This window comes from Thunnus maccoyii, unplaced genomic scaffold (genome assembly GCF_910596095.1).
Source record: "Thunnus maccoyii unplaced genomic scaffold, fThuMac1.1, whole genome shotgun sequence".
NCBI lineage: Eukaryota > Metazoa > Chordata > Actinopteri > Scombriformes > Scombridae > Thunnus > Thunnus maccoyii.
This window is the reverse complement of record NW_024757917.1, coordinates 6,808-32,500: the sequence shown is the minus strand read 5'-3', so window position 1 is coordinate 32,500 and position 25,693 is coordinate 6,808. Positions and strand designations below refer to the sequence as shown.

At 39.1% G+C, this 25,693-nt stretch overlaps 3 protein-coding genes across 3 annotated transcripts in view; 1 reads left to right on the top strand and 2 right to left on the bottom strand.

The window, feature by feature from the left end:
- The window catches only part of LOC121893636 (H-2 class II histocompatibility antigen, I-E beta chain-like), a gene marked incomplete at its 3' end in the record, with an annotated part of 618 nt that extends 253 nt beyond the window's left edge, over positions 1 to 365 (bottom strand). Inside the window, exons 1-2 of the mRNA XM_042405611.1 lie at positions 264 to 365; positions 1 to 17 (exon numbers count right to left, since the gene is read on the bottom strand). The exon at positions 1 to 17 is cut by the window's left edge and continues 253 nt beyond it. Coding sequence (XP_042261545.1) covers positions 1 to 17; positions 264 to 318 — 72 coding nt within the window. The remainder of the gene's footprint in view (positions 18 to 263) is intronic.
- A 7,192-nt stretch (positions 366 to 7,557) lies between these two features.
- Positions 7,558 to 16,987, bottom strand: LOC121893637 (RLA class II histocompatibility antigen, DP alpha-1 chain-like). Its single transcript, XM_042405613.1, has 4 exons — positions 16,856 to 16,987; positions 16,506 to 16,763; positions 10,341 to 10,622; positions 7,558 to 7,680 (listed from the first exon to the last, which is right to left on the bottom strand). The coding sequence occupies exons 1-4, from the start codon at positions 16,929 to 16,931 to the stop codon at positions 7,559 to 7,561; spliced, it is 738 nt and encodes a 245-aa protein (XP_042261547.1). The 5' UTR covers positions 16,932 to 16,987; the 3' UTR covers position 7,558.
- A 6,300-nt stretch (positions 16,988 to 23,287) lies between these two features.
- Positions 23,288 to 24,957, top strand: LOC121893635 (N-lysine methyltransferase KMT5A-A-like). Its single transcript, XM_042405610.1, has 4 exons — positions 23,288 to 23,851; positions 24,323 to 24,377; positions 24,450 to 24,515; positions 24,811 to 24,957. Exons 1-4 carry the CDS (start codon positions 23,835 to 23,837, stop codon positions 24,955 to 24,957), a joined length of 285 nt encoding a protein of 94 aa, XP_042261544.1. The 5' UTR covers positions 23,288 to 23,834.
- The last annotated feature ends 736 nt before the right edge of the window (positions 24,958 to 25,693 follow it).

Here is a 25,693-nt window from a genome sequence, read left to right as displayed (position 1 = left end):
GGCTTCCAAAAATCCATCTGAGGATAAAACACAGTCTGATCAGTGTATTGATCAGTGATCAGTATATTGATCAGTGATCAGTGTATTGATCCTACCTGCTGTGTAGACAGTGATGAAGTATTAACAGTGTATTGATCAGTGATCAGTGTATTGATCAGTGATCAGTGTATTGATCCCACCTGCTGTGTAGACAGTGATGAAGTATTAACAGTGTATTGATCAGTGATCAGTGTATTGATCAGTGATCAGTGTATTGGATCTACCTGCTGTGTAGACAGTGATGAAGAGGAGGGAGAAGCTCAGAAAGGATGAAGCCATGTTGCTCTGTTCTCTTGACAAACACTGACACAGTCTGGCTGCTCTAAAAACCAGAGGAGCTGATCACATGACCTGCTGATCAGCTGTTACCAGGCAGACTGTTCACACAAACGTCTGCTGCTGGAGAACCAACTCACAGTCACAGACATGAAGATAAACCAGTAAACCAGTAAACCAGTAAACCAGTGGTTCCCAGACTGGATCAGTAATATCACTGTTCATCTGTTGTAATAATGTTTCACCACATTTAACTGAAGTGTTACTAAATTCATATTTGAGTTATGAGGCTCTCTGCTCGCTGGTATAAGTGAAAACTTTATATTGATATAATATAATAAAATATAATGAAACTGTTAAAACCGATAAGCTTCTGCGTACGTATATATTGTTATATTGGAGTTTAAGAGGCTCTTTGAAGACAAAAACATTCCTTTGAATGGTTCTGTGGTCTAAAACAGTTATTGAAGCGCTGCTATAAACTATAATATAAAACATTATTAAAGTTGCATTAATAGATTCTGAACTACATGTTTTCAGCTGAACAGTAAACTCAATATCTGATATTGTCAGCTGATAGATTAGCTAATATAGCAAACATCCAGCAAACACAGAGCAACAATTCCAATAAATATCCAGATTCAATATTACTAATGTTAATGTTAAGAAACAAAGCCTCTAGATCATGGGTCTCAATCTCGCGGCCCGCTGATATTTTGTGGCCCCCACCTTGATATGAAAGTTTAATGTTGGTGCGAGTTTTATGTGAATGGCACGTTACTGTGTTGTGTGTGGAAGGTCCCTTTATTGCTTTAGCTGGAGCTGAATGAACCTGCCAATCACAGGAGTATATGGCTGTTTCACAACAACTATGCTATTTATACAGGAAGAATGTGCGCACCTCACGCTAGATTGTGTCGTTATTTTTGCCACACAGCTTTCAGTAAAATTCAAAGGTGAATTATTAAACCTTATTAAAGCATCATCTCTCTGTTAACGATCACTTCATTTTGTTTTGAAGCACATTGTAAAGTCCGTTTCAACACAAGCTCTATCAATAAATCATTTATCATTCTTCTGATGTTTAATAATGAAGACTGACACTTCACAGTGGTGACGGTTTGCAGAAAAATGTGATGAATCAGGTGTAAAGTTGTTTCAAACATCCACAGCAGCCGTGCGTAATTCTCACTGACGTCTGATGAGCAGAACGGACACAACTGTTGATGTGCAAACGGAGGTTTAAAGACCTTTACATCCATTTTTGGCTCACTGTGACAGTAAATGAAGCTTGTGTATGTGATTCCACAGTGTGTGACATTAAAACAACAGAACCAGGTGTATCTGCGTCTTTATAAGTCTGGCAGATAATAATGGATGTGCATATTTCTGTCACATAATGCCACGCTGTGAAGTGAATTAAAACTTAATATATATACGTTTTCATGAACACGCTTATGTTTATCTGACAGAGATCATAAATACAGAGTGCAACAAAACACCGTACAGCTGATGCTGCTGTGCCACACGTCATATTTGATTTGACAACGCCGCTAGCTTCGCAGCGCCCGCTACATCCATGGAGTTCTTATAGAAAATAAAAGCCAATAAATAATGCCTCCATGGCTGCATCCCATGGTTTGCAGCCATGGAGGTGCAAACCATAGGATAATGGTGTCCCACTGTCCCGGCGTCATGTTCTACACGTTTCCTCTGCAATGATGTGACATTCACGGACAAATTATTCAAAAAAATCTTTTGGGTGAATGAAATGTACTGAATCATTTGTGGGAAGAGATTTATTCCTCAAAACATTTTACTCCATAGTAAAAGCCTTGCACCATAAACATTATAAAGATATTTCTTTATGGTGACATTTGTTCCACTTGTTTCTATGACGACGTTTACAACAACAAAAGCACGGCGGGTGTTGAACAACCCGGTAGTAGTCTGCTATCCTAGCCTTCCTGATGCAGCCCAGCCTCACCCAGACTCCGCCTCCAGCGGCCCCCAGCTCATTTGAGTTTGAGTGTGTGTGTGTGTGTGTGTTTGTGTATGTGTGTGCATTTGTGTGTGCATGTGTGTGAGTGTGTATGTGTGTTTTGTGAGTGTGTGTGTTTTTGAGTGTGTGAGTGTGTATTTGTGTTTGTGCGTGTATGTGTGTGTCTCATAAAGACGAAGGAAAATCAGATTTTTTTTTTCAGCATATATTTTTGGGCCAAATAAAGGTCACGGTTTAGCCCAAAAAACAACATCCATCTAAATCAGTTATCAGTTGCATGGGATAGATATATAGATTGTGTGTGTGTGTATCTATATTTGCGTGTTGCAAGTTCAACCAAACAACAATTTTTTTCATCATTTGGGTTAACTCAATGAGAAAAAAGAGTGTATTCTATAAATGTGGGCCAGCTGGTGGGCTTATATTCAACATTTTGCACCTAATTTCCATCATACATCGACCACATCGAATGTGTGTAAAGAGCAGCTGGACACTCTGCCTAGCGGGTTGTAGCACTGCTTCCTGCACACATCTCCAATGCACTCATTCTAACGATGCACACGATACTGTATTCCTCAATATCAAATAATTAGAGAACCCCTTGGACTCAGGAGAGCAAAAAAGATTAAACTGTTCTGTTGAATTACAATTTGTTTCCTCCTTCCCTCAGATTCATTACATTTTTTTAAAATCTCAAATTAGTCTACTAAATTCCCTTGAATTATTAAATCCTTCAGATTATTAAATTGAGCCCTCCAACTACTCAAATGACTCACCTGCATTGCTACTACAAGTCAACATCATCTGAATAGTTTGATTCTCTCTAGCCACATCATGCCAACACTATTGCCTTTGACTCTTACACACCTCCTTCAGAAAACTGGGCATGTACATAATTCACAGAATATTGCTTAATTCACCTGTAAACTCAATTACACACCACATTGCTGAGACGTCTAGTCTCAGTTGGAGAGACTGTGCAGCCTTATGTACGTTGTTTCTTCGTTATCATGTAACACTTTGGGAATGTTTTATAAGTGACTCAGTGGGTGAAGATAATAAAACATACATCCAGTAAGTGAGATCATTAGAAACCATGAAAAAACCTGCACACTTTTATTGTGTAAACAATGTTTTGATCCCAAAAGGGATCTCTGTCAGGTCTCAAAGATATCGAGCACAAAACCACCCCTATACAGTATATAAGATCGGGACACACATCTGATCTGATTTGATCAATGCAATGTTTGTATATATCTAAGAACCTATGTTCAATGATAACTTCTGCTCTATTCTGTTTGTTGTAAAGCACTCTGGCACAAACCTGATTTGTTTTTTTAAAGCACTCTATAAATGAATTTGACCTTGACCATGACCTTGGTAACTTATCACATTACAGGAACATTTTATAAGAAATGTTCTGTCATCTCAGGCCTCAATAAATCCCTCACAGAGATGCATTGAGGATGTTCTTCCTTTGTTAACATATACTATTATTTATTGCTATTTTATAAAAAGAACATTCTATAATCCATTATCTCCACAACATCCCCAAAATATCCTCAGAATGTTGCAGAGAAAACATTCTACTTTTGTTCACATATCACATTAAAGGAACGTTTTATGAAAAATGTTCTGCCATCTGAGGCCTCAATACTCAATACTAATATAATTTATTTATCCTGTTATCAGACAAGTTGAACATCTTTGCGCCGGGTGTAAGATAGAGCCCATAATCTTTTGTTCATATATTACACAGTTTATTCAATTTTATGACAGTTGTTTGCTAATTTTGATGCATAATTTAGTTGCATTTTGTCACATGGTTCTTTAATTTGCAAGCAACACTTACCTTTGTTTGTCACCTTACTGAGATCCTTTGGCAAAAGGTTATCAAAAGAAATTATCTACAGAGAAAGAATTCGCTTCCAGCAAATGATAACAAATCCAATCTAAGGAGATTTTTTGAGAATATTAAATTCAAATCCCCCTTCTTCCATTTCTCCTGTTGGTTTCTTCCACTTCCTGTGGCCAATCCTTAAAATGCTCTCTCTCAGGCTTCAGGTTCTTTATGTTTGGATATATTTAAATGTGTTAGATGTTTAATATTGTTGTTGGTCAAGTTTCCCCTTGTGTCTGTGTAGGACTAGTCTATGTGTGTGTGTATTTTTTATGTGGTTGGGAACTGCCTCTCAGGCTTCTTCCTGGTCAGCTGAAGTCTTGGGAATCAGTAAAACACAGGTTAGATCTGTTTGGTTATGTTGTGTTAAGTTGAAGCTTTAATTTCTTTATTGCTTAGATTACCTGCTCTGAGTTTGGGCCCTAATTTTTCTAATTTCTTATGTTTCATCTATTTTTGTCACTTATTATCAAATTTTTCAAAGTTATTAAAGTTATTATTTTGTGTCTGTAGCTTCAGTACCAGCATCAGTCCAGAGGGATGTTCCATCAACGCAGCGACAGGAAGTCTGGCTAGAATTAACGCCGACTTTCACTTGAGGCTCAAGTCGTTCCACTAACACAGTTTAGCTGCATCTAGTCAACGCTCAGTCTATCCAGACTGGAATAAACCTGCAGTGTGCACGTTCACGGAGGACATAAACAGCCCAGAACAGTCGATTGTAGAAAAGATGATACTGTGTTGCAAAAAGAAGAGAAAACTAGAGCGGCAGAACAAACCTGCTGATGAAACTATATGAAGAATATAAAGGAGTTTTCACCAAAAAGGGCAAAACTGCTGCAATTAACAAGGTGAAGGAGATGAGACGGCACAAAAGTGATGACAGATGAAATGCAAACCTGTAGGCAGGTAGTGATGCTCTAAAGGTTAGAGGAGTGAAGTTAATACCAGGAGGTTGATGGTTGAATCCCTGCATCCGGCTTGATGAGTCTGCATGATGAAAGTGAAGAGCAGAGCTCGTCCCTGTTCATGGTTTTATCTTTATTTGTTAATAAATGAGCATTCAGATCAGTGACTGTGGTTATATTATCACCAGGCAACATAATATCAGATGTATATTTATAATTATGGTGTCGGCAACTTAAAAGAACTTTCCAACATTATCATCAAGTCTTTGACACATTTTCTCTTTCACAGGATCCATTTACAAGCATCACTGAACGTTAAACATTAACTGTAAACTGGAGGATATAAGTACAGTAGAAGCCGCTAATAATGATCACGTCTGTCCGGGTCAAATATCACTATAAGCAGATGATTATTATAACCTTTTCTTTCTCTTTATTTCTCATGCAGAATACCATCTAACTCACATTTGTATATTTATGAATATAAAGATACAGATTTTAATGACTGTTTCTAAATACAGTAAAGCTGTTTCAAATGCAGCGTGCACATTTTTGAAGCGGTGAAATTTACTTAAACCCCCCCCCCCCCCCCCTTTATTGTCAGAGGCTTCGAGGAGACGACGTTTGTCACTGAGAGAAAATGATTTTCCGTCTCCGTCATGATGTCAGTGTTCACGCAGCAGCAGTTGTTTATCATGGGAGTAAAGTACAAAAATAGATTTACGTGGTTTAAAATGTTTTCCACATGTTGTCATGTATGCAGAGACCCAAAATGATCACTGTAGGTGGACTACTTGATTTCTATAGGTCACTTATTTAAACAGCATAAATGTTGTATATGAATGATTCTGTCTCACTGCTTTTTGATCCATATAAACAGCTGATCACTGTAACTGTGATCACTATAAGCAGTTAATACTGTAAACATTTAAACACAGCAGAAGGATTCATGGTTTGGATTTTATTTAATTTTTTTTGTCTTCACAGCTTGAACAAAATCAGTGAATGAATAAATTAATAACTTCAAAATAACGCTGGCACACTTTTATTTCTTAAATTATAAACGCTAAACTTTTAAATAAAAGTGATGCGAGTGTGAAAAGACACTTGATGGAAGCGTGTTTTAAAGTCTGTCGGACGTTCTTTGACATGCAGCTGAGTAAAGTTTGACCTTTAACCTGCCACAGAGCAGCTAGTTCTGCTGACTGAGTTACCATGGTTACCATGGTTACTGAGCTGGGACTCATATAAACCGCAGTGATGGAACGAACTGTCACTTAAATGAGTGAAGCTTATTGAAATGAGTCAGACTCTCCCGTCAGCCAGCTTGCTGGAACAACCCCCAGAAATGTCTGATTGTTAGAAAGAAAACTCCAGAAGGAGCTTCAGAGGAAACCAGCTCATTATGCAGCGTTGAACTGTCAGATACATTAAAGATGATTTAAGCTCTATTCATCCAGGAAGTCCCTTTCAAAAGGGTCCAAGACGGCAACATAAACTGCTTTAATGCAACAATCAGATATAAAATGAAAGACAAGAAAAAAATTATTTCACACAGATCAGAGTTCATCACCTTATTGATGTTGATTGCATATCTTAAACAGCTCATAATACTGTATTATCCCACTAGAACACTGCGCTCCCAGTATGCAGCTTACTGGTGGTCCCTACAGTCTTTAAAAGTAGAATGGGAGGCAGAGCCTTCAGCTATCAGGCTCCTCTCCTGTGGAACCATCTTCCAGATTGGGTCCGGGGTGCAGACACCCTCTCTATGTTTAAGAGTAGGCTTCAAACTTTCCTTTTTGATAAAGCTTATAGTTAGGGCCGACCAGGCTCGCCTTGGATCAGCCCTTAGTTATGCTGCTATAGGCCTAGACTGCTGGGGGACTTCCCATGATGCACTGAGCTCCTCTCTCCTCCTCCTCCTCTCCATCTGTATGCATTCATGTAACATCAATGCATGTCACTAACTTTGCTTCTTCCCCGGAGTTTTTTGTGCTTTCTCATCTCACAGGAAACCCTGAGTCCTGGGCCGAACCTTCGCGGTCCTTCACAGTCCTGATGGCATCCTTCCCTGGCTGTTGCTGCTTGTGCTTGTTGTTGTTTGTTGTTGTCTTGTTTTTCTTCTGCCCCCCCTCCCCCTTTCCCTCTCTCTTTCTCTCTCTCAACCCAACCGGTCAAAGCAGATGGCCGCCCACCAAGAGCCGGGGTCTGCTTGAGGTTTCTACCCGTTAAAGGGGAGTTTTTCCTTACCGCTGTCGCCAAGTGCTGCTCATGGGGGAACTGTTGGGTCTCTGTAAATTAAAGAGTACGGTCTTGACCTGCTCTATGTGAAAAGTGCCTTGAGATGACTTCTGTTGTGATATGGCGCTATATAAATAAAAATTGATTGATTGATTGATTGATACTGATGACATCATCAGCTCCAGCCAATCAGCTGCACTCGTTTCCTTTGACAAGGAAGAAGGTTCCAGCCGCCACACCGAGCAGACCGACGGTCAGACCCAGTCCACAAAACACTGCAGGTCCAACACCTGGCTGCTGCACCTCCACATCTGCAGGAGAAAATATAAAATATATATTAAATAAAACCACAATATAAAGAGTAGAAGCTGGTTTCAAATATCACACATTGCTCTCTGTTGCTGTGGTTTAAATGTTGGACTTTATAAAGCATCGCAGTGATCATGTTGGTCACTGTATATACAGATGTTCTCTGTCAGTAATCCACATCAGCACTGCCGTTACAGTTTGTGTGTTGGCAGTAAGGTTTAGTGTTAGTTAGTAAGCTGGATGTGAAATTAACCCTCAGAGACATAAACTCCATTTAAAACTTTAACTTAATGAAGTTACAAGGTTCACTCTGTTTGTGTTCAACTTGGCTCAGCGGTCTGCAGACTGATAAATGTAGTAACTGAAAAAACCTTGTCATTTGGGCCTATAGGTCTTCAGGTACACAATATCTTTTAGTCTCAAAATTAGCCAAACAACTCAAAAAATAAAAGACTGTACTTCAAAGTTGAAGAAAAACACTCAGTCAGAGTTCAGTGCAATATTAGATTTACTGTGCAAATAGCATAATACAGTAAACCCAGGCTTGGTTCATGAAGCAGAAACCTAAAACAGAACAAGAAACCATCACCTTATATACCCTGGAGAGAGCTTCCCAATGTGAACCCTCTCCAGGGTTCCTCCCATGTCACAAAGTCCAGGTGTCTTCCACCATTAAAACTTTTTGCCACCAATTTTTGATACATCACCAGTGCTGATCTCAGTGGAAAGTCCCTGGCATTGATTCAACATCATCTTCTTCTTCATCATTATTTATCAATTTGCTTTTCACATTCAAAAAGTAAAAGAGGCTTACGTACCTTTATCGATTACAGACATTAGTTTATAATGAAACATTAACACAAAACAGCTTTTTAACATTAAGACAAGTTACTTCACCTCTTTTTTCCATCTCTGCTTCACCCTGATCAACATCATGCTCCTGTGGGCAATTAGGCAAGTCCCTTATCTTCTTATTGAAATGTTTATGACATCCTGCTTAGGACAGCAACTTATTTTTTCTGGTGGGCTTATATGGTGTGGTATAATTTTAATAGACTTGTGATGTGCTGAGAGAAAGGGAAAGACAAAATGCACTGCAAATGATTACTGTCAAGATGAAAAGCATTAAGTAGAAGTGTGTTGAATTATCATGATATTGTATGTATACCTCACAGAAACTTGTGATTGATATATGGGCACAAAGTATGTTAAAGATAATCTCACTCAGTGCCCCGGATAAAATTGTAAGTGTGTTTGTATTAAACTCATTGTTTTTTAAAAATAACCTCAGGATTGAGAAATAAGGGTGTAAAGTGGCAAGAATAACTTTAAAAAATAAAGCCAGAAGAAGAATTGGAAATAATGGTGTAAAATGACCCTGAACATGACTGGATAGAACAGGATATGCCCAGGCATGTCCAGTTCAGCCCAAAACCTATTTTTGGGACTTTTGCACCTGCAACAGGTGATGTAAAGAGATTATAATGGTGTAATTGGCTAGTATGAAGAGGTTGGACAATAGGCGTGTCCTATATAAGGCAAAAGGTATAAAATCTGAGGTGCAGTCCCAGCTCTCCAGAGCATATGTGGTGAGCCTTGTGTGCACTGTATATTGCTCTCCTTTTTTGCCGGCATTAAAGTACATGTTGCTGCTCAGAACTCTGACTCCTGATGATTCTTTTTTATTTTTTGAACATCAAAGAGAAGTTTTGTCCTTGAGCTGATCTGAAACTTTTTTCAACTGAGATCCAAAGATTAGACATGATAATGGCTTATATCAGCAATCTATTCTCTCTTCCAGCATCTTCACCCCTGCCACCATCAGGCTCTGGCAGGTACCTGAGTCCACTCATGCTTACAATATCGGCCAAACATCTACTGTACAGTCCACAATGCCTCTAAATCTTCATGACCTGCTCGTGACCTTTTTGTAAGAGACACAGACTTCATACACCGACATTACCTCTCCACCTGATACACAGACACATGTATTATGTTAGGATTAAATGTAGTATATGCATATTCCATGTTAATCACTTAAAAGGAACCTTGAACATGAAGACTTGTAGGCTTTATTATATTAACGTTGGCATCAACTATAAAAATGTGATATAAAAAATACTTTAATGGGTTAATTTCATCTTATCCTGGATGCAAAACAATTACCAAATATTATTTACACAAAGAGCCATAAGATATCCAACATGTGTCCATGACGCATGTGTTTTGTTTTCAGTAACAACAAATGGTTTGGGCAGTTATCTCACTGATTAGCTGTAGTTTGGTCAGTAATCTCTCTGATTAGCTGTAGTTTGGTCAGTTATCTAACTGATTAGCTGTAGTTTGGTCAGTTATCTCTCTGATTAGCTGTAGTTTGGTCAGTTATCTAACTGATTAGCTGTAGTTTGGTCAGTTATCTCTCTGATTAGCTGTAGTTTGGTCAGTTATCTCTCTGATTAGCTGTAGTTTGGTCAGTTATCTAACTGATTAGCTGTAGTTTGGTCAGTTATCTCTCTGATTAGCTGTAGTTTGGTCAGTTATCTCTCTGATTAGCTGTAGTTTGGTCAGTTATCTCTCTGATTAGCTGTAGTTTGGGCAGTTATCTAACTGATTAGCTGTAGTTTGGTCAGTTATTTAACTGTAGATGTAAATAGTTTCTCACCCCACATCCTGGTCAGTGGTTCGGTCGCTGGGTGAGTCACTCTACAGCTGTAGATGTCTCCCTGCTGTGGGATGAACTCCAGTCTGGAGGTCTGTCTGTAGGAACCATCTTTGTTGGGGTAGGGAACATTGATGCTGGTTCCTTCAGTCATGTTCTCTCCGTTCTTGGTCCAGTAGACTTTAACAGGAGCAGGGTAGAAACCGGTCACATGACAGATCAGCGTGTTCTGGACTCCGAGCTCCATCTTGTCTTTCGGGTAGACAATCGGACTTGAAGGAGGATCTGTTGAGCAACAGAGTTCAGTACAATATAGATGCATTAACTACAGTCATGTATTATAGTCTTCATCTCTTCACAGAGGGTCAATATTTTACAGTCGAAAACTATCTCTTACTGACTGTATAATAAATAAAAAACTTACATTTAAGCACATTCTTTAACATAAATCAAGAGAATACTACATACAGTAAATATTCACTTTCAATCTTTGCATATAAATGCAGGGTATCCCCGGGTTTAGTTCGACACTTAAAGGAAAATTCTAATATTTACAACCTCAGTTTTCTTCTTATTTTCATAATTTTGTGTTTCGTCCTTTTGGTTTTGATATTTTATTCACCAACTTCATGGCGGTGCTCTGGAGATGCAGCAATAACAAACCTGAACCTAAATCTGATCACTGAGTTGACTAAATCCCTGAAGGATGATCAGAATTAGTTCAATCAATTCTCAAAGTCAGATTTCCTGCAGGTTTCTGCCTGTTTTTCAGGTGCAGATGTTACGCGTTTTGCTCCAAACACGTTTTATTAATCAAACAGAGTTTGTGAGTCACTTGTGTGAGTTTTTGTAAGTTTGTGTCTCTCTGTTCACTGCAGATGCATTTAAAGGAGGATCAGTTTATTAATACAAAGACACAAACAAAGCTTGATCATGTATTTCTCTGGATTTACTAACATCGAGCAGTTAGTGAATGTCAGTTTTACTGGAAGGATTTCAGCCTTTAAAGATCAGATGTAATCAGAACACAGGAGGGATTTACAAGAGTCACAAGTGACCTTTATATATATCTGATAATTAAAAACAAATGAAGCAATGAAGCTTTTATTAATGAACACAATAAGTGATTACAGTCAAACAGACGGGGAGTTCTGGTTTGAGTTCATCAAATTTAAATGTGAACTTGACTGAATGACATTTAAAATCACTACAGTAAACTTTTCTTTCTTCTGTTCAGATATTTAAATGTGTATTTGGCTGAATTTTCCTCAGTATTAACATCCATATAAACACACCTGCTGCTGCTCCGACTCTCAATCAAATGAAGTCTATTGGCATGAATGTTAAAGTTACATTGTTGGAAATGCTAAACTACATATTATTGAAATAGTAAATTTTAACAAGAAAAATGTGATAAATAATCACAAGATAAAGACTAAACAGTAGAATCCATTAGAACATAGAATGATTGAACACAGTAGAATAAATGAGGAGACTTTTCTCCAGTGTCATCTCGTCCACCCAGTCATCTCTTGTTCTTCAGCCACGCCAGGAGCGCTCAGCCACCAGCCTCCCTCTGACATACCGCCCCTCTACAGTTTTCCTGCCCCTTACCAACACCAGCCCCCCTCCCTTCTACCCTCCATAACTAAGGTTGCTTATTAAACCATCTCATCTCATCCATCCCTCTGTTTGCTGTGTCTGCTTTTGGGTCTAAAACACCCCAGCCTTAACAGTTTTATCGCCTGTGATTATAAAATATGAAGTTGCTCATTTAATTTTATATTTCCAAGAATATGTGGCTGAAGATATTTGATATGAAATCATCTTTATTAAAACAGTCTTGCTCAATTAATATTGAGCTACATCATCCAGTAAAGCACTCCAACATTGTGTGTGTGTGTCGTAGAGTTAAACCAAATATCCAATATCATTGGAAAGGTCTCTAGGAGAGTAACATATGTCAGTATGAAGATTCTCCATGGTTCTTACTTTGAAATACTGACCTTTGAACCTTGACCTCAGTGCATATTGGAAGGCTTATAATTCAGTAATGAAAGGGGCTTCAGACATGGGACCAACTGTTAAAGACAGCTCTGGACCTCAGTTATAATGTGAGTAGAGTCAACAACTGGGGTTGCTGTCAGATATGAGTAAAATATGGTTAAAATTAATTTCCACCCATTCAACATTTAGATATTTGATTTTTTTTTGTTTTTATTGAGAATTTCACATTTTATATGGAAATTAAAATAAGAATAATGAGTTCAACTTAGTTATGCAGCACATCTTCCAAATTCTATTATGTGGTACACATAGTGTAACGGACTACTTTACAACATATCAGAGGTATGTTGGCAGAGCAAAGTAGTGCATTTAACTTGTGTTACAACATACAGTCTACAATTCACGAAACACATGCAGCCTGTAATTCACTTCTTCCATCCACTTACGCATTTCTGGTATATACAGATAAGCATTGGTGGGTGACCAAGTAGGTAACCATATGCATACAAGCAAATGCAAATACACACACACACACACACACACACACACACACACACACACACACACGAATACTAGTAACCTCATATACGTGTACACATGAGCACCTTATAATCTACAGGAGGATTGCAGAGTCGATATAAAAAATAGAGGTGAAGCAGTATAGGTTCATATTTCTAGGAAGTCAATCCAGCTTTGCCATGTTTTTAGAAATCTCTGTGGATTACCTTTTACATCATATGTGACCTTTTCTAAGGGCATACAGTAGTTGAGTTCATTTACCCAGTGTGAGTAGTTAGAGGGATCCTCAGCGATCCATTTGGACAAAACACATTTTTTTGCTGCTGTCATGGCCAACCCAAAGAAATCAGCTGAGTCTCCAAGAAGTTCTATTAAAGGTATTAAACTAAGTTCCATATTTAAGACTTTCTTGAGTGTATGTTCTATGGCCTCCCACCATTGTTCTATCCCAATCTCAGTTTTACACCTGGTGCAGTATGGAGATGTATTGACCTTGAAACAGCTAATCTTTTTAGGATTGTAATAGAATCTGTGGATAATTTTAAAATTACAAATTTACAAAATTAGCTTTCATTGATAAAACCTTTTTCCTGAATCTGTAAGCAATAGGGACCAGTGATCATCATCTATCATAATTCCAAGATCTCTCTCCCATTTCTCTTTGACCAAGTTTGTGTTATCCTTATTATTTGCCATTAATAGGTCATAAATCATTGAAATATGACTTATGACATATTAATTTTTGGGGTTAGCCATGATTCAAGTTAGGAAAGCTTTGGTCTTCTCAAGGACCCACCCAGTTACTGACCATATAAAATGTTGCAGTTGTAAATATCTATAAAAACGTGTGGTTGGTATTTGGTAGGAGTCTTTCAATTGCTGAAATAACATTAGTGTGACACCATCATACAGGCCATCAAACTAAATTGTATTTTTCTGGGCCCATACATGCATCATCATAGACAAACTGGAAATAAAAGTGCTAACTTAAGATAAAATCTCAGGACTAAATGTTGAGTAATGTAGTGGCTATAGTTAAAAAAAATAATAACAAATAAGAAAAAACAAACAGCTTCTGTTCTCCCAAGTCCAACTGACAGAAAAAAGTCCTGCAGGTATGAAACAAACTTAATATTGAAATACTCTAGTGTGAAATTCCTGCTGAGTGTCCATGAACATGAATCTATAGATTAAATTTTGTGAATATTTCAAGAACTGCTGTATGTCTGGGTTGAATTTTGTGTTTATTAGTGAAAGGACACATTTCTGGGCCCTATTTTAACGATCTAAAGCACACGGTCTAAAGTGCATGGTGCAATTGCATTGAAGGTGAGTCCAAATCCACTTTTGCTATTTTAACGGCAGAAAAATGTTCGCTGCGCCAGGCGCATGGTTGAAAGGGGTTGTCCATAGTCTCCTAATTAATCATGGGTGTGTTTTCAGCGTATTATGCAATAAACCAATCACAGTGTCATCTCTCATTCCCTTGAAGAGCCAGGTGCGTTTGCACTTTGGCGGATTGCTATTATGACGGCACATTTGCCAAATAGTAAGAAGGAAGCTTCTCTGCAGAGGAAACGGATCTGCTTGTGCACAAAGGGAAAGCGCGCGATCCATAACGAGCACACTGCTGCTCCTGGACCCTCCCGGGGCCCCAGACCACCAGTTTAACATCCTGTTCATTAATTTGTTGCAAATTTATCTTCATTTAGTTTTTGAAAAGGTTTATTTTTTTAATTACAGCTTTAGTTTCTTTAAAATTGTTTCATTCAGTCATGGAGTAACAGGTCAGATCAGCAGGTTTTAATTGCTGAAAGTATATAAACCTGATCACTGTAATCTCAGAAATGTTAAAGAATATTTGTTAAATATTGTTCAAAAATTAAATCATTAATTTTAATCATGTAAAGAATCATCAACACAGTTATCAGGACTTGATGAGCTCTCCAAGGTTCTGATCCTGCTGCTGGCAGCAGCTGGAAGCTGCAGATTTATTTCCTTCGTTAGTTTGATCATTGTTTTCACCTCATTTATTTCCTCATGTCATCATGTGCTGATGCAGCAGGAAAGTCGATCTGTGTCTGATCCGTTGTTTAAATACCTATGTGTATTGCCACGATTTGGTCAAATAATTAAACAATTTAATCCGTCATTAGTTAATTCTGATTAAATTGCGATTAGCTCATTCTGATAAATATTATGACTGAGCATTATGACATGTATTTTTTCAAATATATTAATATATACAATAATAATCTTTCGCATTGTAATCCTTTTATTTGTTACCTTTTGCATGTTTGTGCGCTGCTGTGCATCCTGTGTGTGTAACAAGCAGAGTGTATGCGTGTTGTGCAGCCGCCTGTGTAGCTGCATATTACTGTCTTGATAATGTGCTCTTAAAATAACAGTGAAACATTGAGCCGTTGACTTCAGACCAGGTTTTTGTTGGTCAATAGTACAATCGCTCTCTGCTGCCTCAAGAAAGCAATGCACCAACAATGCGCCTGACCACGCCTTACTTTAAGACCAACACGCCCATGGACGCACTGATGGGTGCAAGTGCCTTTGCTATGTTAACAACGTGGGCGCTGGATGGGAAAATGATGACTGCATCGGTCTTGCAAAGACACTTGCGCTGCGTTTAGTGCTGCTCTGCGCCGGGCGTAAGATAGGACCCTTTGAGTTTTCTCAACTTCAATATTTGACTTAAATGACTGATTGAGTGATTGTAACTCAAAATGCTGAGCAAAAGGTTGATTTTACTGCAGATATATACAACAAATAATTCGTTCTGTGTATTGAGCTGAAATTCTTACTTAATTTATCAGCATTAAAGTTAATTTCACTAAAACAAATTTTTTGTTTCTTAATTATTGATTACTTCTACAATCAGTTGCCTCAAATTAAAATGTCAACTTATCCAGATTAGTATCTGATGATTCACACTGAATATTTTTTATTTAAGCAGAGTTTTCTGCAGTAATGTGCAGTAGGAAGTGTTCAGACAACACAGAATCAGTGTTATTAAAATAAATTTCCACCTGGAAATAAACAAGAAAAAGATTTTACTCTGAGCTGAGGATGAATCATACATGAATAATATTTAAATTACTGTTCAAAGAACAATATTTATCAGGTAACAATCTAATATTATCCATCTAAGCATTTCTTTTGAGAAAACATATTTTTGGCAGAACATCAGTAGGATATAAATGTAATTTCTAGAAGACAAGGTTGATTATTAAGATGTTGACATGGCTGATCAAATATGTTAAAACATTTATTTTTATTCAATTCAGAATTGTTTCTTTTAATTCAGGAATCTTAAATATTTTTTCATTATTTAAAGTCTTTTTTTTCTGAGTGCAGAACTCAATAAATCAACTGGATGGATTAATGGATTCAAAACAGATTAATCTGAAAAATATAAATACGTTTTTATAAATATTTATAAATATCTGTTTCTTCATATGATGACTTACAGTTAATAATGATTATAAACTCAAACTGAAAGTTAAATGCAGTAAGAGATGGTTCGTATCACAAATCTGAATTTCTTTGATCAGATTTAATTTAAAAGAGAAATCATGTCAGCTGGACCTGACAGGTCATGTGATGTAAAGTGTGATTGATTTCTCTTACCGAGCTGCAGTGGTAGGTTCTTAAAGTTGTCTAGATTTAGTTTCAGGTTCCTTCTGCAGGTTCCCAGTTCACGCTGAGAGAACTGAAAAATGTCCCCTATGTAGCTGAAAGGATTTATAAAGTCAGGTGCAGGGTAAACTCCTCTCTTGTTGTTAAAGTCTGAGTAATACTTCTCTTCACCGTCAAGTCCATACATGAACTCTCCATTTGACTCTCCGGAGTCTGAACAGCCGGCGATACGAATATCTTCATGCAGATCTGAAGAGAAAACAGAAAACACTGATGTTTAACCTGTTGACTGTCTGTCTGTGTATCAGAGCTGAAATTAGTTTAAAGAGTCAAACACTTACTGTCTGCTGGGACACAGAGGACACAAGAGAGGATGAGGAGCAGCTCTGACACCTTCATCACCTTCATCATCTTCATCAGCAGCAGCTGTGTGGACCTGACAGACTCTGAAACACTCTGAGCAACTGGCAGAAAGTTGGCAGCAACTGAGCTCTTACACACAGCTCAGCCAATCACAGAGCAGAGATCACATGATGTCATCAGTGAGCAGGTAGACTCAGTCAGCTGCTGATGGACTTGTTATAAAATCAATAAAACTTTAAAACAGTGAAGTTTTAGTGAATGTGAGGTTTTATTGCAACAGTGAAAGTGAAAGTCAGCTGATGTGAAGTCATGTTAGTTTTTATAAAAACTTTTCTGCTGAACAGTGTTCAATATAAAACACCTCAGTACACCATCATCATCATCATCATCATCACTACAACTTCAGTAATAAACATAAAGTAGATTTATCACCTTTCTGACAACATAAATATCTATATGTGTATGTACATATGTGTGTGTTTGACATCAGGCAGGCTGCAGGCCGTTAGTGTCTGTTGTTCAGGCTGGTGGTCTGGTGGAGAAAGCTGTCCTGGAGCCTGCTGGTCTGGGCCTCGAGGCTGTGGTACAGCTTTCCAGCAGCTGAAACAGTTGATGGTGGAGGAGTCTAATCATCCTACCAGTTTCCTGACACACCACCTGCTGTATATATCCTGGATGGAGGGAAGCTCATTTCCACTGTTATGCTGCTCGTGCTCATCCCAGTGATGTGGACGCTGCTGACTCTCCACAGCAGACCTGGTCCAGCTGTCATCTTTCACTTGCAGACAAGTGAAAGATGAAGCTTTAAACAAAATTTAAAAGAACATTCAGAGAGACGAGTGGATCTCGTCCTGCAGATTTCTTCAGTTTGTCTCCTTCATCCGATCATTTATTAAATGTAAAGTTCAGTAGAAAAACTTTCAGTGCTTTAAAATAACCTCAGAGTCAGTGTGAGGATGAGACTGGGCAGCTTCATCACTCTGACCTTTATATTCAGCTCCGTTAATAACAGCACTTATATGTATTTACATCTTTTGTTACTGTTACTGTGTTTGTTTCAACTTCAGTCTGTGAATCAGATTCACATCAGAGTCATGTGATCAGACTGTTTGTGTTCCTCTAAACCATCTGGGGGCTGCAGACCGACCCTTCTCACAGCGTCTCTGGAAAGTCCTGACTCTTTACTTTCATTGTCAGCAGCCAATCAGAAAACCAGCTGCTGATGAGTCATTGGTTGTTATAGCAGAGTGTTGGACAGCAGAGGACCTGCAGAGGAGACAGTTACACTGATGTCTCATATCATAGATTTATAAATAAACCTGTTACAGCTGTGTGATGCTGAGACAACAGACACGAAGAGGAACTCTGTCATTGACCTCAAACTGATGTCTCATATTACACTGCTGCTCAACAGTTTATGAACCCTTTTCTCTATTTCTGCATAAATATGATCAGATTTTCACACAACTTCTAAAACTAGATAAAGAGAGTCCAATTAAACAAATGAGACAAAAACATTAAACTTATTCATTTATTTATTGAGGAAATCTTACATATTTGTGTGAGTAAAATATGTGAACCATTGCTTTCAGGTCTGACCCTGTTTTGTAGCAAAAACTTCCACTAAACGTTTGCGATAACTGTTTATTAGCCCTGCACATCAGCTCAGAGGAGTTTTGTTCAATTGTATTCATTTTCTGCCTACAGATGGTGTAAAAATGTAACTAGCTAGTAGTGAGCTGTTGTTGCTAGCTGGTGATTGTAGATTGCACTGAACTGTGATGTGTGGTGGAAATCTGAAAATAAAAATCTGACAATGACCAAGTTGTCTTTTTGTCTTTTAATGAAAAACCTTGCAAGGGATCAGCATACAGTCACAACAGAGATTAATTGCAGACTGATGTTGGTTACGAAGTTTACATGCATTTTATAGACAAGGAGTGAGGGAGGCAATGTGTGGCACAGTGTCAGGTGTCATCAAAGCTGTCAGCCTGTTGAGAGGAACTTATTGCATGTTTAAAGCAAAGCTAACCCTTACACTGTACAAGACAAACACAAGAAAACTAATAATGAGCACACGTGCTAGGTGGCTACATGTCCAAGGTTTTACAATGTGAGTTCATCCAAAATGCACAGTATGAAATGTAGTACAGAGAATGAAGTGTGGTTTTCCTATTACAGATGTTGTTGGTTGGTGATGGTTTATTTTAGTTCATTCAGCATTCATCTGAATGTGTCAAGGTACAGCCATGGTATCCTCAGTATTACAGGTTCCCTCTGCTTCCATCGGGTAAACTCAGCTGTCTGTATTCCTGCAGCAGAGATGTTGCAGCCGTCAATCGTCAGCCATCAGCCCAGGGATTGGTACATGATCTCACCATCATACAGAAGTGCTTCTGTCAGCAACACAGGCACAGTTCATCCATGTGTGGCGGTGGCATCATTTACTGCTCCTCAGACTGCAGCAGAAAGGTCTGCTGCCTTGAGCTTCAGAAATGCTTGATGTGAAAATGTAGTTTGTGTGGATGCTACCACACTACTTGATCAATAAAAGAGCTTCGCTAATAAAAACAGTTTGATTCAGAAAACAGCATTGCTGCTGAAAATGGAGTTAAACTACTGTAGTAGCGACACTAATGTCCAACACTGCTGCTACCACCACGTTCCAGATGGGAGTCAGGCCGTATTCAGATAAAAATCAGGCGGTGCAATGAAAATACCAGTCCTCTCATTCATTTGAATGGGGGTAGTATGTTTTGGCTGCAGGTGTTTTGGCTGCTGTGGTGCCACACCGGACTGCAGCCAGAAAGTTGAGCCAGAGTCAACTTTTGGAGAAACACAACCCGACATCACTGCGGCTGAAGGCTGCAGTGACCAATCACAGCTGGAGATCAGACTGATCAGAGCTGTTAACTCTGCCATGAGGGAGTAAAAAGATGTTACTAGGAGGAGGGGAGGACATTTCTCTTTGTTTGAAAACGTTAAAAGTAAAGTTAAACTTTGCTGTCAACTTCCTGACTCATTTTAGAAAAGACGAGAAACAGAGAGAGAGCAGCTGTGGGTGAGCAAGCTAGAGAGTGAATGAAGAGAGGGAGTGCTGGTAGCAAGAAAGCCGGTGAATCAGATCCATAAAAGTTATTTTCTGATTGTTTCACAACGGTTACATTTTAGATCACAAATAAACAGCCCCACACATCTGCTCAACCCTGCGGTGGTTGGCCGCACTGCCTGATTTGATCTGAATACGACCTAAGATTCTTATACTGCAATGACCGAACATAATGCTCCTCATTGAAGTCAAAACAATTATGTTTTGGTCTCATCCATCCACAGAACATTTTTCCAGCAGTCTTCTGTTAGGGCTGTTAGGGTTAGGGGTTAGGGTTAGGGTTAGGTATGGGGGTAAAACGAGGTTTGTCCCACTGGACAAAACAGGACAAACGTGAATAACTTTTGATAGGGAGGTCGTAGAGACTTGGAACCAAGCTCCATCCCCACTAATTCAGGTACGGCCTTTCCAACAGTGCCACCCACGAGCTTCCGGTCCTGAGATACGTCATTTCCGGTTTTTGAAATGGCCGTATCTCAGGAATGGAAGGTCGTAGAGACATGGGTCCAAGACTGGCGCGTTCAGAGCCCCCGAATTAGGTCTGACGCCACCCACTCCCGAGTCTCTACGACTTTTGGTTCCCGAGTTATAGAGCAAAATGTCCTCCCCATTGGAAATGAATGGGATGAAAATTTCAGCAAGTGTGGAGGCCAAAATCGAGCACGCAGAAAGTATTTAGGAGCCCGTTTCAGGTCATTTGGAGTCTATTCGTACCACTCATGGAGTGACTTTTCGAAAAATCTTGACACACATGAGATATGAGGTAGGCGTTAAGGTATAAGAGGTAGGTAAGTATTTTAAAGGTAAGTTGTGGACTCTTTGGTCTGGCCTGTGTGTGTGTGTTTGTGTGTGTGAGTGTGTTTGTGTGTGTGAGTGTGTGTTTGTGTGGGTGTGAGTGTGTGAGAGTGTGTGCGTGAGTGTGTGTGTGTGTGAGTGTGTGTGTGTGTGAGTGTGTGTCTGTGTGAGTGTGTGTGTGTGTGTGAGTGTGTGTGTGTGAGTGTGTGTCAGTGTGTGTGTGAGTGTGTGTGTGTGTAGGTGTGTGAGTGTGTGTGTTTGTGTGTGTGTGAGTGTGAGTGTGTGTGCGTGAGTGTGTGTCAGTGTGTGTGTGAGTGTGTGTGTGTGTGAGTGTGTGTCTGTGTGTTTGTGTGTGTGTGAGTGTGTGTGTATGTGTGTGTGTCAGTGTGTGTTTGTGTGTGTGTGAGTGTGTGTGTGTGTGAGTGTGTGTGCGCATTTGTGGTTTATGGAGACGTTTTGCATGAATACACGCCACACTGACAATTCAGATTTACGTGAATTTGTGTAAAATCTTTGTATGACACAGCGGCCTCTGTAGGTGGGTCGATGTAACTGCACCCACTAATGAATAATTCACACGTGTAAAGTTCACAGCTTTTGATTGGCTGACAGTCGCCTGTCCTCATAATTATGGTTTTTGTCAAAACTGCTGTGTTACCCTAAACGAGGTGACCTCTCTTCAGCCAGCCACCAAATCATTTCCTGGTTAACATTACGTTATATCCTGCTGAACCAGCACATTTTCACCTGCACCTGTGGAGAGGAGGTAAGACTCAAAACCCAGCACTACATTTCGCATCCAGAAACTAGTCAAGGCAACTTTTTTGATATCGGTAGCTAGTTGAAAGTGCCATTTCATCCAGCAATTGATCATATAAATTTCTGGGAAATTAATGCCAACGCTAGCTTAGTTTGAGGACATGTTAGTTTAGCTTAGTTTAGCTAACGTTGGTTTTGCTTGGACGTGGTTGATATAGTGAGAGAAATTATAAGTGAAAATGTGATGCTTCTGCTTTTGTGAGAAACTCCCTTTTCAGGTGTGATTCCATATATATGAACAGTTCATATTCAGTAGTGTGTTAGATGAATGCGTATATGTTCTCGGGAAACTATTGGTATTACGGTATGTCAGTGCGTTGTGGAGTAATGACATTAATTACAGGACGACCAATAAGCTAACCATGCTAACCTAATGTTATGCTAACTGACGGCGAATAAGCTAAGAATGCTAACGTCATGTTATGCTAATTGCAGTGTCGTCTTTGGACTAAGTAAGTGATGTGGGGAAAATCACTCGACTGGCGATGTAGTTTGCAGACTATCCTGTAAATTTATGTATGTTGTATGTTTGCTGAAATGTCTTTGTTATTAATTCAGTGTACTGGTAGTGTTGTAGGTTGTACATTATGAGGTAGTGCTATCAGAACTAGACATGAGCGAAGTTATCACACTTTAGTTTGTGAATTATGAATCCATGGTAATAATAATCCATAACAATAATCCATGAATACACATACACACAAATATATATGTATATATATATATTATCCTGTTTAATATAAGCATTTCAGTAAAGTTTATTAGTGTTTGTTACACAATACTGCAAACATTTAGGAGAGCTGTCTTGTGACACGTGTACTAGTATGTACAGAACTAGTATACTATGTATGTACAGTATTGATTGTAATGTTATGTAGTTGTGTAGTACTCAGTCATTATAATACATGACCAGAGGAAAGTTTGTGTCCACACATCTTTGACACATATACTGCCTTTTCAGGGCATTTACACTTTGACCCTTGACTTAATTTAGTCTAGGTTCAAAACTATGTGCTTGTTCACCAGTATGGTGTCACATCTTGCCTGGACTTTGGGTGTTTTTTGGTCTTGTGTTGTGTTCTTTGGGGTCTCCTGGTTTTGCACTTCTGTTTGGTCCTTCAGTTCATGGGGGTTTTCTTGTATGGGTTGGGTGGTGGGTTTTGGAGGACTGCGTCATTGGTTTGTTGGGTTGTGTGCTTGGGTTTGTGTTTGTGGTTGGTTTTGGATGGGTTAGTGTAGATGGCATTGAGTTTGTTTTCTGGGTTTTTGTTCTGTTTCCCTTGTGTGTTCATGTGCTCCTCCACACCTGCCCTGCATTTGGACTCGTTAGTCCTGCCCTGCTCTGTTTTCCCCACACCTGCCCTGTGTTAGCCTCGTCAGCCCTGCCCCGCTCCCTGTGTGTCCTCAGCCAATCAGCTCCCTGTATGTTCACTCCCCTCTCTTGAGTTCTCCACCCATCTCCCCACCTGCACCTCATCTCCTTGTTAGTTCAGTTTCTTTTTAAGTTCTGGTTTTCTGTTCAGTCCTTGTTGGATCGTTTTGTGTTGTTGCATCTGCTCGTTCTGTTCTGCTCTGTTTGACTGTTCATGACCATCCACAATTAAAGGAGAGTTTTTTTCATCATATCTGCATTCCGGCCTCTGCGTTTGGGTCCACTTCTGCTTCCCCGAGTCTGACATATGGCTTACTAGTAAGGCAAGGCAAATTTATTTGTATAGCATATCTATTTGTTTGGCACATTTCCTACACAGACACTTAAAAGACTGAAAGTCAACTGTAAAATAGGTCTGCAGTAAGTTGTTAACAAACTATGATAGGTAAACTGATCAGATTTTTTTCTATATCTTTACTGAAGTCATCATCATATTTAGCATGAGATGTCAGCAATGAGGCCACAGAGAGTAAAGATTAAACCTAAAGAAGAGGCAGCATATTTTTCATCCTTGGGCAAGGACGAGGATGGATTCAATATAAAATATATTAATTCATTTAAAGGTGAGTTGCCATTTGTTAAAAATTCTTTAGCACAGGTATACTTTTAATTATTGCTTTAATCTCTTCATATTTCTGACACATCTTCTGTTCTTCGTTAGGTCGAGGAGTGTTCAGTTGCCACCACTTTCAGAAGGGAGACTTTCTTATTGAATATCGATTGGAAATCAAACAGGAACATGAAAACAGGCTAAGACTGTACCACGATGCCCTGAAGGTTTTCATGTTTGAATTTCTCTACAATGGGGAAAAAACTATGGTACATGTGTTGTCATACTTAATTTACAGTATTTTTTGTAAGTTTAATTTCACCCAGAAAAACAAACTCTGCCATTTTGTACTAACTTGATGTTAGTAGTGGCAGTAGTAGTAGTAGTAATAGTAGTAGTAGTAGTAATAGTAGTAGTAGTAGTAGTAATAGTAATAGTAGTAGTAATAATAGTAGTAGTAGTAGTAGTGGCAGTAGTAGTAGTACTAGTAGTAGTAATAGTAGTGGTAGTAGTAGTAGTACTAGTAGTACTAGTAGTAGTAGTAGTAGTAGTAGTAATAGTAGTAGTAGTAGTAGTGGCAGTAGTAGTAGTAGTAGTAGTAGTGGCAGTAGTAGTAGTAATAGTAGTAGTAATAGTAGTAGTAGTAGTAGAGGTGGTGGTGATTTATTTATTCATTCAGTATAGTGTGCTTCTGTCATTATACTTTTACATTTTGTAATCAGAATTTTTTGTAATTTCAGTATTGATGCAGCCAGAGAGGACGACTCCCTAGGGAGACTTGTCAACGATGATCATGTAAGCCCAAACAGCAGAATGAGGATCATCACTGTGGATAGAAAGCCTCATCTCTGTTTATTTGCAATCAAGGACATCAGGCCAGGGGAAGAGATAACCTACAACTATGGAGATTCAGACTGGCCATGGAGATTAAAGGTACAGACAGAACTTCATTTTCACAAAGAGCTAACAAGTTGCTGTTTGAGTCTACCGTAATTTCACAGTATTTTCACAAAATAAACAAAACAGGTGCACCGTGTAGAGTAATAATGAATAGAGCTTTGGTCAGTCACCAAGTATTTTTACATGAACTTGAGTTTCCCTAGTAATAGTTTACTCCTATCATTCTCCTGTATAGATAATTGTGTTGCTAACTCACCATGATTAACAGGTACAGTCTTATTGTGTCTTACTGGTTATTTAATGATATTTTTCCCTTTCTGTACACAAGGTTTCAACTGAAGCACATCCTCATCATGCAGCCTGGGCATCTGACTGCACCAAAGATGTTATACTGGTGACTTCATTTCCATTGAATGTTGATAATGACATCAGATTTTTTTTCAGTAGCAAAACAGTTTTGACTGGCCCTGGTTAGGGTTAGGGGGTTAGGGGGTTAGGGTTAGGGGTGGGGTTAGGGTAGGGTTAGGGTAGGGTTAGGGTAGGGGTTAGGGGTTAGGGGTTAGGGGGTTGGGGTTAGGGTTAGGGGTTGGGGTTGGTGTTAGGATTAGGGTTAGGGGTTAGGGTTAGGTGTTAGGTGTTAGGGGTTAGGGAGTTAGGGGGTTAGGGTTAGGGGTGGGGTTAGGGTAGGGTTAGGGTAGGGGTTAGGGGTTAGGGTTAGGGGTTAGGGTTAGGGGTTGGAGTTGGGGTTGTTGTTAGGATTAGGGTTAGGTGTTAGGGTTAGGGGTTAGGGTTAGGGTTAGGGTTAGGGTTAGGGGTTAGGGTTAGGGGGTTAGGGTTAGGGTTAGGGTTAGGGTTAGGTTAGGGTTAGGGTTAGGGGTTAGGGTTAGGGTTGGTTAGGGTTAGGGAAGGGTTTTCCCCGTCCCCCTCCAGATCTGAAAGGGGCGGGAGGTGCACTCGCCCTCCACCCGTCCCGTCTCCACATCCCTGCGGAGTCCCCTCTTTGTAATTTGTCTTGTTTTTGTAAAATAAAAAAGTTTTTCTTAAACAACGAAATATAACTTCCTATAAAATGAATTTGTTTTTAAATTTTTCAAAACAAAAGTCCCAAAATGAACTGTCCCCGTCCTGTCCCAAATGCAAATCAACCCATCCTCAGCTGTTTCAAAACAAAAAATAAAATCAAAATATCAAATTCCTACAAAATCAAATGG